The following is a 17,523-nucleotide window of genomic DNA, read 5'->3' as shown; positions in this document are numbered from 1 at the left end:
AAGATGTTTGCAATTAACCGCTGTTTAGAAGAAAAGGTCCAAATTATAAATAATTATTTTTTTTAAATTCTAGACGCTGGGTGAGATGTGCATAAGAACTTTAGCTTTACAAAGCCAGTGAAGAAAACATTGCTGCTCTGTGCGGCGAGTGACGTTAGAACTGGCAATGCCCGGAATGGGCACTGGTAAGGCCTTGACAGATACCACGGAAGGGCAGATGTTCATCACTGCTTTGCTACTTCTGCGCTCTCTCCGAAATTGCAAATGGAAGACGTCCAATTCAACTTTCACTATGTGAAGAAGAGCTACCTGGGGAGAGGCAGGAACGGGTCTACCAGGAATACCACAGGTGCCTTATCATAATCGTGGCACTTTCGCGAAGCACCACTCACTATGGTCTCCTGTGTCTATGATATCAGGGTCACAATGTTGTGCACTGTAAATGTGAACATTGGCATAGCAATCTACTGTTCACTACCAGTTTACGTCTTCGCTTTTGCGGCTCTGTGCAATGAGCTATCCAGCAACATTCTACCTCATATGTATAAACGGGCAGGGCATGTGCACATCAACGCACATAATCCTTTAGTAACCCAAATGACCCATCCATCTGCATATTAAAGTTTTAGGGCCTGAGGTGGCCCCCAGGAAACCCAGTCCAATGAACAATTAGCTGCCACGCGTAAGCTCCCACTCTCTCCTACAGCTGTTAGATGTAATTAGACTGCTGCTAGTATTTAATGGCACTAAAATATCAATTTTGTGATTTATGTATTTATTTTTAACCTTTTTATACCATTTAAGATTCTTATATTGTTATATGGATTTGCTTTATCACATTGTATATTGCAAAGGTGTTAACTACCCGAACACAATAAATATATTTACTTTATAACCCAAATGATTTGTACATCCATTGCTGAACAAAAGAAGAGGCTGGCACCTAAGTGAACAGAGCTATGGCTACATTGCTCTGCAACCAACACCCCTTTATGCATCTGGTCCATCATCTTACATTAAGGCCTTCTGCACACTGATCTACATTAAAAAAATCCATGTACATACCCAGTTACTGGCTTGAAATGAAAAAAGAATTCTGTCAATCACAATATACTGTCTTTTTTAAATTCAGTGATACAAAGTATAATCAGTTTACCAGGTTTGCTGTACACGTCCACACTGTTCTTTCACACAACCATTAACTTACACATCTGCCACTCACCTTTACAGAGTACGCCAAAGAGATGGTGACTGCAAGAGGAAGACCTTCTGGCACTGCTACCACAAGGACGGTCACTCCAATAATGAAGAACTTTACAAAGTACTGGACATAAATTGGCGTACATTCTGCAAGCCAAGGACGGTTTTGAACCCAGAAGGTATCGATAACAAAATACAACACAAGAACGATAACTGTGATTGCAGACATCACCAGACCTTTAGGAATCATAAAAACAAAATGTGTCGTCAGATTTATACCAACAATATTTATGAAACAGCAATTAGACAGTCGCAGCAATGATAATATTGGGATGTCCTACAAGGTTCGATTTCAAACATCTGTAAAAACGAAACGAAACAAATCAGAAAGTGCTAAGTGATTGCAGGGGTCATAAATAGTTAAGATAAGCCTGAAGCAGGCCTTTCCATTCACTTACTTTATCTACCCAACTCAAGACATTATTTGCCTTAGTTACCGAGTTAAGTACATGAAAATGGAGCTTTTTAAAGTTACCCACAATATAGTTTAACACATAGAATACTTCAAGGGAAGTGATGCCATGATGGGTACTTATGTAACATTATTTTTCATGCATAGATGCTCCCTTTTCGAACCACAAGTGTCAGGTCCTTGGAAACTGCTCACTGGGTGGGAAGGGTTCAATGAACCCTGGGATAAATATACCATACCATAATAAAGGTAGGAGGACAAAAAACAAAGCACGAGGTGCTATCGAACTAGGATCTCAGACTAGAAGATGTAACCAGGACCATGACACCCAGAGGAAAAAGAGGACTACACGAGTCAACACTGCTGCTTCTAGGACGCCCAGGTCTAGAGCTCTGGAGAAATAAGAAACCAGGGCTCCGTTAGTCAAAAACAGATCTAAGCAGCTCCAAGTCTTATGTTAATTATGAATTTTCTGAGGTGTTGCCCCTTCTTCAGTTTTTACTAAGGTAACCAAACAACAGGCTGAACAGGGAGTATCCACTCCCATCTGACAATACTCCCACCCAAAGTGTATAACTCCCTTGTGAAGTAGTGTGGCTCACTGGTTAGAGGCGGCAGACCCGAGAGCAGAGGACGGCCCGGGACCAGGGTTCGATTCCCGGCGCGGCAGGTTTCTGGACCAGGGTCAGCGGACTCGATAATTCTCTCGCCTCGGTGCCCACTCTGATCAGCGATCACACTCGGCAACTCTGGGCATTAGCTTGCCTCATCTTCACTAACGGCCCCACCAGACCGCCGGGGATGCCTGGTCTCACCCTGGAGATACCCATTAAGGGACCATCTCTCAGGGAAGCCAGGAAGGGTTTCGCAGCGGTCGAAGCGCCTTGGGACCCTACGGGTAAGTAGTGCGCTATATAAATGCCTATACATTTACATACATTTACATTTACAATATGGTGAAAACTCTGCACAAACCTTGAACCCATTCTGCAACCCAATAGTAATGTCCTTATTCAGAATAAACATTTTAAATCTGTTGTATGTTAATAAGCCACCCCAATATGATTTCAATGAGTTGTATTATGACAATTACATGAAAGTACAAACTAATGGATGCGATTTGTTTTATGGACAATGAAGAGGTTTTTATGGCAGCTTTGAGTACTGACGAGAAAAAAGGGTATGACCAAGTAACATGGTCTTGACTTATCAAAAACAGTACTTGAGAAACACACTGCGTTGGTACCCGTTCAATTCAGTGGAGTACATCTATTTTTAATACTAATGCCGAAGCAGTTTGTCGAGCAACAGGGTAAAAAAAAGACTGAGGATGGAGAGGATAAGGATACATCTTGTTGCTACACTTAGTACTACAATAAGTGTGTGTGCAGCATAGCAGAACATTAATGTGAGGCATAATGGAGTAAATCCATGGCTTCAAGGTGATCCGGAGAAAATCTGACGTGCAGCCAGTTACAGCGTGTTCTTAGAAGGGATATTTTGAAAAATGTACAGAAGTAACTGAACAAGGTAAATGTACAATGGGAGCCCTCACCTTTGGTTTGCTTGGGCAAGGTGAAAGAGTGTGCTCTGAAGTGTGCGGTGTGGAGAAGTCTCAATTATAATAGTTCAGTGGCGGTTTTAGCATTTGGGCGGTGGGGCGTTGCCCCACTAATAATTATCGGGCAATTTATTCGAGCGGCGCGTTAATAAAAGTTTTATAAATTAACGCGCCGCTCTAATAAATTGACCGATAATTATTGCCCTGCGGCCGTGGTGTCAAGCTTCACTCATGTCACAGTATGGTCACCACTGTCTGACACTGGGTGGCGCTGGAGTGCCGGCACAGTGCGCACTGCGCATGTGGTGTTTGCCCGGCTGCCTTTCTGCAGCTAGCAAACTCAGTGGATTTTAAAAAGCAAGCACTGCAGAGTATGGGGTTTGCCTATGCAACATACCCCAGTGCTTGAAAAATGAGCAGCGTTTTTTTTATGCTCAGTCCAATCCTGATGCTGCTCTCTTTAGAAAGCAGCTCTCCCCTAAAGAGAGCAGCGTCAGGATTGGCTACTACAGTACTACTGTAGTACTCTCCTGTAACAGTACTACGACTGTGTCTGTTCTCTTGTTCCCAGCAGTCTAGTGTCTCACCGCGGGGGTGGGAGCATCTCACGTGGTGGGCAAGCAATGCCCAATCACTGTAGTGACTTAGTGTTAAGCCATTCAGTGATTGGGCATTTCTTAGTTTCTGGGCAAATCGGGCCGGCCCACGGCCAGTCACCCTTCCTCCAATCCTCCTCATGGTCGTGACTTGTGCGCTGCGCATGAGGGACAGAGACTGTCTGGTCTGAGGCCTCAACACCTAGTCGTCGAGTCTGTCATCACCCACCTGCACTAGTTGAATTATTTTTGGAGCGTTCAGCGTTGTTGGACGGGGACGTGTGAAAATAAATTCCGACCGGACCTGCTGCAGGTATGGACCTGAAAAATATATAAGTTAAGTTGACAATCTATGCTCAGGGCCCGGCTCCGGCTCAGGCCTCCCACCGGCTGGTTTTTAGCTTCTCAAAGGAAAAACCCAGTATTGTGTGGATTTGTTTCCGACAGGCCGCTAAATGGGGAGGCTCGGTAAATAGATAAAAAAATAAAGGAGATGCAAGTGGGACAAGTCATAGGCTTTAACCTAACTGTGGCTCTGGGGCATGTCTGGCGTCGTTTTCGACATCAGAGGTGTACCCTGCAGCACCCAAGCTGTTATAACAAGAATATGTGGCAATACCACCAGAACGTCACCTTTCCTTCACTGTGTCTGCGCAAAGTAAAGGTTGAGGCACTGAGGCAGCATTTTTTTTAGAAACACAATTACCCTCCGTGTACAAGTATATACGGGTCACAACTGCACCGGTTCAAGCATTTCAGAGACACTTCATCATCAATAATATATGCTTGTAGTCGCAAGAGCCAAACCCTCCTAGACCCGACTCGCAATTAAAAAAGAAACACTGGGACAGTGTATAACCCATTTGTTTAGATACATTGCTCAACAATTTGTGTTCACGCTCTACTTTGCTCAAGAAAGCTTATGATTTTATGACCAGTCTTTATTTTTTTCATATTCATTCATATTTGTATGTTGGGGAGAAGTGGGAAAGTGTTAGTATTACTGCCAGAGAAACTGGGGAAACAGGTTCAAGTCTCGGCGTTGACCAATTATTCTGCGATTCTTGGCAAGTTACTTAATCTCGCCAAAAAATATGAATCCTACCTTGTGTAATGTAACTAGTGCTCTTGTAAAGCGCTCCAATCCCAACTGGGAATTAAGTTGTGGTCAAAGAAGACAACGATCATGAAATCCCCTTGAAACGTAGCCTTATGTTATGCCAAGCTTTGTGGTGTTAATGTAGGCAGATAGATGAGAGACTGGCAAGCGGGCAGGGTACCAGTGAGGGAGAGCGGTCTAAGAAGCAGGCTGGTAACTTACCAGCCTTACCACCCGAATCGGGTGGTGCTGAAGCATCTTGCTCGCTTTAATAGTAAGACATCTTTTAAGTTTGTATTGCTAGATGGTGGTTTATGTATTAAGAGGAAGGAAGCAAGAGTTGTTGTGGGGTTACATCTTACCAACAAGGATTTGCAGACATTTATAGCAAGGTTTTAGATGTGTGTTATCTTTAATCTTTTTCTGTAGATGACGGCTAGGCCTTCTTCAATTCTGCCAATACAATTGTGGTTGATGATGCCACATTCAGGCATGATGACTTTGCAGCACGTGCATGCAGAGACTTTGTTTAGCTATATTTCTGTTATGGTGGCGAATACTGTTAATGGGATAATTTGCTGTCTTGCATCTATGAATCATTATTAGCTTTCGTGCTGCTTGGTTGTATTGTGTGTACATCAATATTACCTTATTACAGATGTGCTGATTTTAATTACAAAAAGTGAACACTATTTAAAACTGCTAGTTTGCGTCCTGTTTATTTGTTTATTTGTTTGTTATTAAAATACATCTGTGAGGTACTCAGCAATGCATTGTGTTTCAAAGTCTGTTATGAAGCTCTGTGGTTATGATGAAGATGAATAAGCAGCTACCTATGTTATATGACACCACTTTATTAATGTAATAACTGCACTTTCACAATTGCTTTATTAACCTTCCTGCTTTCACAAATTTGCTTGAAAATGCATCATTTGTCCACTCTTTTTTCAAAATTTCCTTAGGGGGTTCGGGCTCGCTCACTTAGGGGGGTTCGGGCTCGCTCGCTACGGTGCAGTATGATTATCTTTTTATGCCTCACCACTTTCAAATGTCACCAGACGCCACTGTAATAGTTCAATGTAATAGGACTACCCCTGCCGACCCTGTCATTCCTTTTCATCAGTAACCCTTTGTGTGCGCTTCCAAAACTGCAATACACGGGATGGGAATGTTTTTTATTTCAACAGATTTTATTAGCAAATGTTCGTATATACATACAGTAGGTTAAAGAGGTGTTGAGATTACTCTGTGAGCATCTCGTTTTTGTTAAGGAGGGTAAAACAGAACCCCAAAAGCTGCAGCCGGCAGCAAAGCGAAGCTGGCCTCCTTCTTCTCAGACCTTTTATTCGGTTTGTAGAAGGGATTGGGCCCCCTCGATCTCTGCAGACATCTTACAGGCAGAAGCACATTGGTGCACTTAAAACTCTAGTTTAATGTGCATCTTTGAAATTAAAATAAAGGCATCGTGACGAAAACTCGCTGATTTAAGGGGAAGCCGTATTGGTTGTTTCAATGAACTTGAGAGGAATGTAAGGAGCACCTTCAATGTACGGGAAAAGCCACAGCTACTCATAGTGATAGAGGAAAACTGCAGTGTGGAGTGAGTTTCAGATAGGCAGCTAGTGAGATATGGGCACAGAATTGCCGAGGGGCCCTTTAAAGTAAGCCGTATCTTCCTTTAGAGTATTCACAACAGTCGTTTTCAGGCCGTTCGGGTCTGAAATTCTGCTGTACACAGCTGGAATTATGCAGCAGGGGAGGGGCCAAATTATGATGCAGAATGACTAACTTATGTGGCAAGAAAAGACAAATATGAGGCGTTATGCGGCACATTTTGTGATAGTACTACTTTCCTATATTGCCATTTTTATACTTGTTAACACTATCTGGGTATTGGTTGAACCTAACCCGTACCTGTTTAACATCCAAACATAAGGAACAGAAAGGTGACCAGGCAACCTTCACAACGGGCCTTCCGCTGCTCGTGAACACTTGTTGATGTGTTTTTAGTAACTCTTGAACAGGTTGAGCTAGAAACAAATTATTTTTTGTTAAAATCTGCAGATTATGCAGCTGATGATGTATTTTGTGGAAATCTATAATTATGCAAAAAACGCCACGGCAGTTGGACCAGATAACCTCCCAGCTTTCATTATAAAGACCCACCCGGATTGGTAGGCTGAATTATTTTTTAAAATACTGATGGTCATACTTCACACAGGCCAGAAACCAGATAATTGGAGAGGAGTGAGAATTACACCCATCCATAAGCGGAGAGACATAAAAGCCCCATAGAATTACAGGTTACTAAATCGACTGGATGTAGAAAAAAAATTCTAAACAAAAATGATACTTGAATGCGTAAAGAATGGACGGAAGTAAATAACATTGTGTCCCCTAAACAAGGGGGTTTTCAAGGAAGGGCACTCCACTATTGTTCATTGTTTCTCCTTCTCGTCCATCACGCGGAAGTCGGAGGAGATGAGGGGCAGTTTACATTGCTGTTTTGTAGATTTCCGGGCGGCTTTTGATTTGGTGAACTGGAAAAGTTTATGGGAGGCACTGATTAGTTGGGGCACCCTGAAGGGTCTCCTGGTTATTATTCAGGAGCTGCACAGCTATAACTGGGCACAGGTTAATATCTATACTGAGGGGACCTTGATGCATGAACTATTCATTGAAAATGGCTTAAGACAGGGGTGCGTCCTGGCTCCCCTACTTTTCTCTTTATTCATAGCATACTTGCCATTAGTTCTGGGGGTGCTAAATTAAATAGAAATCCAACATGTTGCATGTTTTTTGTATGCAGATGATATCGTAAATCTAGATCAGACAGATAGGCCTGCTAAGAAAGCTGAGCATGATTATGGAATAGTGTAGCTATAAAAAAAATGTAGTAAATATGGAAAAATCAAAAGGTAATGTGTTTTGGTAACAAAGTAACATGTTTAGCTAGTTTCTGGGCTCCAAAAAGGTGGAGAGAGTAAAGGAACATAAGCATTTAGGGTTTTGGTTTGAGAAATCCCTAAAATGGAGTGTCCATTTAGATTCACTGAGAGTAAAGGCAGTTACCCCAGTTAGTGGCCTGAAGAAATTCAATAAAGATTATGGTGAGATGTCAGAGAGGCCTGTTTTGAAAGCCTATGTGACCATGATTTCACCACAATTCCAATATGGAGTTGAACTGTTATATCTAAATTGTAAAACTGGATGGGAATTTTAGGAGGGTAAATGCCTAAAAAACGTACTGTCTAACTGGATCTTCTATGAATCAAGATACAAGAATGGAGACTGATATGGTATCCTGGAATACAATGGCCTATACGGCACTGATAAGAATCGTGGAGCACCTAAATTAGGAGGAAGAGTAAAAGGTTTCTTAGCCGTGTAAAAACAAAATACTGCCAAGTGAATTAAAGTGGGCCAATGGGGCTAGGAAAATTCAGGTGAAGGTCTTTGGGGATATGAGAATTAAGTTGTGCCCGAAAAAGTTCCAAATTGAGATTGCAAAAAGTGAGCTCAGGGTATTAGGAAAGGAACTATCCTGAGATTATGACAAGCAGTACCTCGAGGAAAAAAAAAATCTGTTAATTTCATGTCCAACTCATGGCAAAAGGAAGGAGAGTACCTGTACGTGGATGCATTACTCAACTGTTTGTTAAGAAGAGAAGTGTTAAGGTTAAGGCTCAGAATTAACCCCTGCTATATCAATGAAAAGATAAAAGTGGCATGATTGATTGCGTGGGAAACTTGACATGAGGCTCAAATACTAAATGCAACACATTGCACATTTTATTGAACGGTTTTAAAGTACTGACTTCACGGACATGTTTTACATCCAATTTTTTTAATATGGTATTGGAAACCGTACAAACTGGAACTTCTAACCAAAATGAGTTTTTTGGACATAGTATTTGTCAAAGGAAGGTTTAGAATCGAAGTTATGGTTTTTATGTGTATATACAATTGTAAATTGTAGATAATTTAGGATGATAGTGTTAATAGTGTGTGTGACAATAAGGTGAAGATTTAATGATGGGGTATATTTTAATTATACTGATTTTAATAAGTCTTGTATATTGAATTATGTGCTTGTGATCTTATGTGGTATATTTAAGCGATATCATAAAAGGTGATATGGTTATTTATGATATGTGTTTAAATATCTACGGTCTAAATAAACATTATCGACTGACTATAACTATGCTAAAAACACTGTGGCCGCACGAGCGCTTAATTCCAGTGGCCCTGGCTATGCAGTATTTCTATTTAATGCAATATAAATGAACTGCAAGCAGTTATTGTTAGGTTATCGCACTACCAGGCACTACGAGAAAGTTTGGGACTATGAAAAAGTTAAAACATTTCTGAGAGAGACCTTTAAACATGTTTTACTGATGTGCAGGGCAAGAATTAAGTAGCCCTTCTGTGGTAAATGTTGTATTATAAGAATAAGTTACATAAAACTCACCTACACTAACAGTCGATGTGTTCTTTCTGTAGGTAGGAAGCTAATCCTCAGAATCTAAAATTCAGGTACACTCATTTAATACATGTCCGGATTCCGGAGCTGGGGCACTGAGAGGTACTTGCACTTTTCTGTTTTCTATTCTCCAACTTGTGATGGCCTTTGCTCAGTTTGAAATGGGGCTGCTTATCATTAAGATTTGTGACCCAATTTTAAGAATTCGATTTGATAAAACTAAATGTGCCTTGCACTGATGCATTGGATGAATGTACCGCGATTAATATAATAATGAAATGTAGAGCAAAAGCACTGTCGTCACTATGGAGGCAAAGTGAAAACCATTCCCGTAATTAGCCTGATCGTCCACACGGGAGACCCCAAACCAGTGCGAATCAAAGTGCAGCCGTGCTGAAAGAGCCGTAGCATCGGCTTGTTTTGGATGGCGGCGGCGGCTTGTATTACAGAGTCACGACGAGATACAACTCAGCTCCTTGTCTTTATCATGACCAGACGGTGTAGACCACACAATGCCTTTTCATGCAGATACGGCTGCTCGGAAGAATTCCGTGCAAGATAGCGGGCATCACGTGGTCAACCACTGGGCAAGCGAGCAATGCTTGTGAATCCGGGCACGTTGTGTCAGGGAAATACAGCCTACAAGCAACACGAAGCTTTTCAGTTACCCACCACCCCCAGCCCCGTCTCACTGCAAGACAGAAACAACTAAAGGATGCAGTCACCTGGATGTAAGTGCCTGGTGTTATAGGAAGCAGGAATGGAACCCTGGTCAGGGGCTGGAGGTCAGACTAAAGGTGCACTGGTCCCATCACGCCTTAGAATGAGTAAAATCTCTTCGAACAAACTACATCTTAAACAATACTACAGACGACGGTCATTCAAAAACACAACATATCCAATCTGTCAGTTATCTCTTCGCCGACACTACGTTTGTTTACCAGACTGCCCCAGTAAGAATGAAAGAAAGATTACTTTTTCGGAAACACAAGTGTTTTAAGCAAGGTTTTTGCCTGCTATTTTGTTGATCATAAATGGAATGTGTTTATTATTGATGTGTGGGCGGCCAGGGCACAAATAACCGCTCCTAGGGTCCCCGAGGCCCTTAGCAGCCTGTGCTGTTCATGTGGTGCTCAGCGCCAGGCGTCCCCTGGCCACCTCAAATCCTCCACTACAGTGGTAATCACCATCCTCTGGAAGCGCCGGGGGGACGCAAAGTGCCTCGAAGCCTCCTGCACCGCTATGCTCTCCCTAAGGGTCTTTGGGGGCGCGTGCGCACTGACCAGTCAATATAACACCGCGCGTCCCGCTCTGGCCCAGGAGAACGCGAAAATGTTTCCCACACGGACCCTTCTGTTACAGACTCCACGCGACCCTTTCCTTCCAGCCAGGGCCGGTCCTAGAACTTTTGGGGCCCCGGGCGAAAGGGAGGATGTGAGGCCCCTCTAATTTGCATGTAAAATCCAGTCGCGGCTAGCATGACTCGCGGTTGGGAGGTCTTGCAAGGGTTATTTAAAAAATTAAATAAACTTCCCTTCCCAGGTCTCGTGTCAGCTCTGCTCCTGACCTGCTCTCTTTTTTTCCTGCCTCTGGCAGGAACAGGAAGCAGGCAGCCTCCCTCCCCAATGGCAGCATTGTGATTGGTTGGGACGCCGACCAGCCAGGCGCCTATGGGGAGGCCGTTTTCTCCATGTAGGGTGCATTGGTGCCTACATGGAGAAAGGCCAGAGTGTGCATGACTGGTTAGGTCGGTCGCGGAGGCCGACCAAACAGTCAGGGCCCTTAGCAGGGGGCAAGGCACTCCTCCCCTGCCCTAAAGCAGACCCGCCTGCCCCCAACCAAACACTTCTGCTTTCTCGCAGTGTGAGTAGCAGAAACATAAAATGGTAGTTTTTGCATTTTATATTTCTGCTTCTCGCTCTGCGAGAAAGCAGTGGGGTGACGCTCCGCCGCCCTAGTGGAGTCACTGAAGTATGCCCGAGCAGATGACATTTGCGGCGGAAGTCGCTGCGGCCACGAGGCGCCCCATGCTGAATTGCCGCTCCTCTCCTTTCACAAAGTGAGCAAGTGCCTGCTGTTAAAGTAATTCAAGAATAGGTGTGTAGTAATGCCTTGAAATAGTGAAGCGACGCCCTTCAGATGTACACTAAGCAGACCAGAGTCACTGCCTGCATGCGCCACAGACGGACTCCGTACTGACTCAGACTCATCTACGGCCGTGGCCCAAGACCGTAAGTACCAGGCACTGTGAGCCTGTGTGTGTTTGTAATAGACAGTGATGGTGCCAGTGCAGCGCACAATCACATCAGGTAGCTGCAGTCGTTCCTGCCGGTGTTACTTTAAAGTTGTTACTCTGTAGAGTGACATAGGTGGATTGATCCGATCGAATGTATATATAAATGACACCTGTTCATGTTGTTGGGCCCTCTCTGACATAGGTCCGTCCCCGTTCCCAGTTGGCCCTGGTCACTCACGTGATGTCAGAGGCCCCGAGTTTGCCAGCGGGGAGGGGGGCCTAACACATAGGCTGGCAATCTGTATTTTGTTTTTCTGGCGGCCCGCCCGCCCGGCAACAGTAGGCACCGGAGGAGTGTGTTGTTTGTTAGGGCTGTGTCCCACATGGCAGAGAGGCCCTTGATAGACTGATGCTCTAAACAACAGCATCATTAATTTCAAGGGTGGAGCCAGGGGACCCAGTACGAGTCGCCAAAGGCTGGAAGACAGGATTCTGCTGGCCTGCCCATCAACACAGATGTCCAGGCAGGTCCATGATGTTTTCGTGCCTCAGTTGGGTCTTCACACACCCTGTTTGGGCTGGGTCCCACGTTATTTTATATGTTTTCCTCGTCAACGTTGCTTGATTTTGCCTACTAGAAAGGGTCACTCATGGTCGTTGAAATGTCACTCATAATGACACTGAATTATGAAAATGTCACACATAGCAATTTGAAACCTTGGCAGCTAAGATGGAGGCTAAGGTGTCAATTGCCCATAGCCAAAAACCTGCTCCCTCAGTGACGGCCCGGCATACTCCCACCTGCCCCCACCCACCATTGCCTGGCAGGGGAGCAGTCTGGGGCAAGACACTTCTTTGCGGCCCCAATGGGGGGCTGAGGGAGAATGACAACACTTAGAGCAACACCTGGCCACAATTAAGGCAGATTGCCACACTTAACACCTTCGCCCCGCATACAAAAGCCAGAAGTGTGATGGCCTGGGAGGCAGGAATGAAGTTGAGGCCCTTTAACAACCGGCCCACATGTCACACCTTTCAGCACCGGCCCATCGGCCAATGCTCGACTGCTTGCCTTCGCAATCCGACCCTGTCCCCAATTACAGGTCATAGCTGCAAATGCAGATGGGCCTCGCACTACATGTGGGCTGCACAGCCCTGGGGAAAAGGGGCCACCTCCCTGGGGTTAACAGCCATTAACCAGTGCTGCGAGGCACAGGGGAGGGGGGCCTCTTCTCCTATTCTTACACATGCTTGCGAAGCCCAGAGGAGAGGCAGCCCTTCCCTGGGCCACGCAGTGCTCAGCACAGGCGCGAGGCTGGTAGGGAAACACTTTTGCGAGGCCCCCTGGGATGGGCTGAGCTCGGGGCCCTGGGCAGCCGCCCATGCTGCCCATGCCTAGCGTCGGCCGTGCTTCCAGCAGCGTGGCGAAAAGTGAGATCCAGGAATGTGCTTGGTGCAAACGCGTGACCATCCTCTCCAGCACCAGTTACAAGTGCAGGAGTGAGCAGTCGGCAAACTGCATAGGGCAGGGAGAGCGAACATGCTGCATCAGGGGACTTGGACATAGGTAACAACGCGATAGGTCTTACTGCCAGTAAGCAAGACTTCGGAGGTCACAAAGGCACAGCAGAAAGGAGTACATGACGGCCATTGCATTAGGCTGTTCTGCAGCCCATGAGCACCATCCATTTGGTGAGCACAAATATGAGGCCCGGCGGAGCTTCGCCCTGTGCAGTAAGAAGTGTGTAATACAAACATCACAAGCTCTGACTCAAAGAAAAGCTCAGGCACAGAACAATACTTCCCAGAGATGGAACTAGGTCACAGACTACAATGACTGAGTGTGCAAAACCTAAACCTCTTCCCACGAAATGTAAGGAGTCTGTCTATTGCAATGGAGTCACTAGCAAGCAAAATTCATTTCATGCAGATGCTTGGGCAGGAAACTGACCTTACTGTTGAATAGATAGGGTATACAGAAATAGACGGGGCACAGTGGTCTACAAGAAGGGTCATGAACACGCATCACACTAACATGGAGAAACGAAGAAACTGCATGCAGATCCAATGTCTGATCTAGAGTAGCACCAATATTCCTGGATCATATGGCGCCAATACTCAGAGTGATAAAGTATATAAGAAAAGTCTGCACACGCCAATTGGCAAGCAGGTGCCTGAACACTAAGGGATATACGCCAAGGACTCAAAAAAGATATTCAGGTGGACACAGGGGGAAAATGAAAGGACAAGTACCTTGACATACAAAGCCGATTGATAAATTTAGGAAATGGCTAAGAAAGCCTTAGAGATAGGTAGCTAGCAAAGCCAGAACATTTGTCAGACTGGGCACTTGGAGCGATTTGCCTATGCGGGAACACCGAGTCTTTTCGGCAGAGAGGGGTTCTTTACAAATTAACGATTCCCCTATATCAACGCAATTCGTAGAGTAGGAATGATCACAAAAGGCTTACTATTTAGAAGTCATCAAGGAGATGGATATACATGTTCAAACTTTCAAGCTGTGAAGAGCTCAAATGTCAATCAAGAAGGTTGGGGAAAATTCTGGTCAGAATATGAGCCATAAGGATGATGGAGCCTCTGAGGAAAGCTCTGTGGTAGGAGCCTCTGAGGAAAGCTCTGTGGTAGGGTAAGTGTTTTGCCTGAGCCAGAACAAATAGGAACTGGGTGCGCTAGAGTGGAGTCATAGCATGACCTTGGTCAGAGTTCAGACAGATTCGGTTTGGGATTGGACACCGGAGTCTGTAGGGGCTCGACCTCCTAGAATGATGGCTGTCAGGACATAAGCACCTGGCCCGTTTACCCAGATCCTGCAGAATCAAGCTGTCCTGTGAGCTGCATGGACCCCGAATTGACCATCATAGGCTACGTAATTGACTGGGAAAGGCAAAGCAGAGGTCTCATCAAGAAGCTTTAAGCGACCAACATCAGTGCTGCGGCTAAGTCGGCCTTAGGCACGGGGGAGGAGAGGTCTGCAGCGGGGGCTCCAGGCGGAGAAAGATTCCAACTGGCTGCACTGGTGGCTGGTGGACATTGACTGGAAGCCTGCTGATCGGCGCTGATGTGACCCAGCTGGCGGCAGCAGCACTCTGCGCTGTGGCCTTGAAACCTGCATCGCTCTCCTACATTGCTGCTGGTGCCCCGGAGCACTGTTGGGTCTGGGAGAGATGTCCTCCACCCCCACTGCCAAGAACATAAACCCCCTCCTTACAGCACCCCCCGCCCCATCGGGGGAAAGCTGAAACTGCGTGTCAATGGATCAGTAAGGTAAAATTGGAGAGGCTGGCCCCGGGGACCCTCTGGCTTGAGGAATACAGCTGAGAGGGGGCTGGCTCAGGCCCTGTGTGGGGCCCAGGAGGCATCGGAGGAGCAGTGGTGGCACTTGAGGAACCTGGACTGGTGGGCCCCAAGAGGGGGCCTAACCCTTGATTGGTGGTCGACCATTGCAGGACCAGGAGGACAACCCCTCCCCGAGGAGGGGGTGTACAGGAGTTTCCCCGAAACCTCAACAAGCACCTGGTGGGTCCTGAGACCTATGGGTCCCAGCAGAGCACTGGGTGACCCTATGGGAAACCACCACCATAGGTACAGCTGCTGGGTGGCAGGAGCAGGGGCAACCAGGTGATTGCAGCTTGTGAAAGTGGGTGTGGAGGCTGGCTCTGAAAAATGGAGATCGCTGGGCGGGTTCTCCTTCACCCCTGGGATGGAACCCACCTAGTTGCTGGAGCCAGTGGATTGCTTGGGTCTGGTCGGAGTGGAGGTTTTGTGCTGCGGTGCATTGCAGGCCGAGGAATGTCCACATCTGAATTGGTGGAGAGTGTCAGTATGCTGAGTTCTAGCTGCTCTAAATTAAGAACACGGAGAAGGAAAAAACGGCATGCTCGCAACCCACATATACCATCACACAATACATGTTATGACAGCCGTCACAGAGGCTTACCAATCATGGTAGGGCCGACTCATATGAGGCATCTGAGGAGGTGGAACTGGAGCCCTCATGGGCTGGAGCTGCTACCGTCCATCTATGGCTCTCAAACCGGACATAAACAAAAAATGTAAACTGTCTCCATTGAGGTCAATTTGCTCCGAGTTGATTTGCAGAGAGTAAACAAGATAACTGCAGCCAAGAGCATTATTAAGAAATTACAGGGGGTTGTCATCACCCTCAAGCCACAGGTAGCTAAACTAACCACAGTCACCAGTAAACTGGGCCACATGGTGGAGGAAGCTGAGGGCTGCTCCTGGCACAGCAACATTCGAGTGCTGGGGTTTTGAGAGAGAGTGGGTGACCTCAACATAGATCTTCCTGGAGAACTGGATGAAGAGACAGCTTCAAACACGGGATTGTCAGAATTCTTCCTTATGGCGCAGGCACACAGGGCCCTGATGCCCCAGCAACCACTGGGTGCCTAGCTGAGGGCCAACATCGACAAGATCCTGAACTATCCAGAGAGGGACTGCATACTCTGAGCTTCCAAGGAGCAGACTGAGCCCGTCTGAGAACTGCAAAATAGCCATCTACATGGACTACTCCAGGAAGGTTATCTTACAGGGGAACGCCTGTAGGAGTTCTGGGAGCGACCGAAGATGATAAGACATTGGTGCTACACCACGGAGGAGTGACATAAGGGACTGGAGGCTGGGCCCAGGCTTGGCCACTCCCAGCAGGGACCAATGGATGCCAGCCCCTCAGGTTCCCAGTGAGTGACTATCCAGGATGATGGCACAATACAAGGGCAGCATGAGGGGAACTCTGGGATGTCAGCAGGAGAGTGCCTGCCATCCCCTTCAGCCAGTCCGTAGAAGGAGTGTAAAGCCCTGCAGTATACTGTGTGCCGGATACGCTGTATTCTGAAGAGATGCAGAGTTGATAGTACTGTAAGGTGCACTACTCTCCAGGTCGCGGAGCCCCTGGAGGGTAAACTGAACAATGGGCCGAGGTTTGATGTTGCTTGCGGGATGTAGACTGCTGCTGCAAGAAATGACTGAAATGTACAGTCTGAATGTAATTGGGCCGACCTTTGGGGGCTTTAGCTGTGTAGAGGTGACCTGGAGAAACTCCTTGGGTCAAGAGGACACTGGGCTGCTTAATGTGGGGAAGAGACCAGGTTACGCCGTGGGGACCCAGTTGCCATTGCTGTGAAGAGTGGCTGGACGAGGTGACGGAAGTGGAAGGCCTGTCCCTGTTGGACGGGAATGGAGGATGTGCAGGTCCTGGCACATGCATTGGGTGGGCATTGGTAGACTTTTTGCACTATATTTGTCAGTGGGAGGAGGTTTTTTTTTTTTAAATCAATATTATATGCTTTTGTTTGAGTTTATGCAGCAAGGGGCATTTGTCACCATACCGTAGATGCAGGAGGGAACAAAGCACTTCTGAACCATGATGACGGAGGGCAGCATCCGGCTACTGACGTGGAATGTACCAAAAGGTACAGGGTGCTCTCCTTCTTCAAACAACTTAAAATCAGTATAGCCCGTCTACAGGAGAGACACCTGGCTGATGCCAGGGCTTCCATCTCTCCCACTCTACATACGCCAGTAGGGTGCTTATTTGTGTGGCTCCGGGTACACCATTCTTCCTTGCATATGTAGAGGCTGATGAGAAGGGCAGGCATATGCTGCTACAGTGAACACTAGATGGGACGTCTGTATCCATGCTTCATACGTACGCTCCAGACGTGCCCACACTTTTCACATTTTACAGTACCTGGTTGTGCAGGTTGTGGGCACACCCCTATTCTGCCTGGGTGACTTTATTTGCATGATTGATGGGGACCTTGACAGACTGCTGCCTAGGGAGGACACCAAAGCCCACATGACCAACACTCTCAGGGAGGTGATGGACAATCTAGGGG

General features: G+C 46.3%; 1 protein-coding gene across 5 annotated transcripts in view; it reads right to left on the bottom strand.

The window, feature by feature from the left end:
• Positions 1–17,523, bottom strand: part of ATP2B1 (ATPase plasma membrane Ca2+ transporting 1) — a 552,666-nt gene that overhangs the window by 198,337 nt on the left and 336,806 nt on the right. For all 5 annotated transcript variants that reach the window (XM_078674265.1, XM_078674263.1, XM_078674267.1 and 2 more), the window contains exon 9: positions 1,223–1,437. In XM_078674265.1, coding sequence (XP_078530391.1) covers positions 1,223–1,437 — 215 coding nt within the window. The remainder of the gene's footprint in view (positions 1–1,222; positions 1,438–17,523) is intronic.

The sequence above is a fragment of the Lissotriton helveticus genome, chromosome 1_1 (genome assembly GCF_964261635.1).
Source record: "Lissotriton helveticus chromosome 1_1, aLisHel1.1, whole genome shotgun sequence".
Lineage (NCBI taxonomy): Eukaryota > Metazoa > Chordata > Amphibia > Caudata > Salamandridae > Lissotriton > Lissotriton helveticus.
Note: the sequence above shows the minus strand (reverse complement) of the source record. Positions and strands in the feature narration are given on the sequence as shown.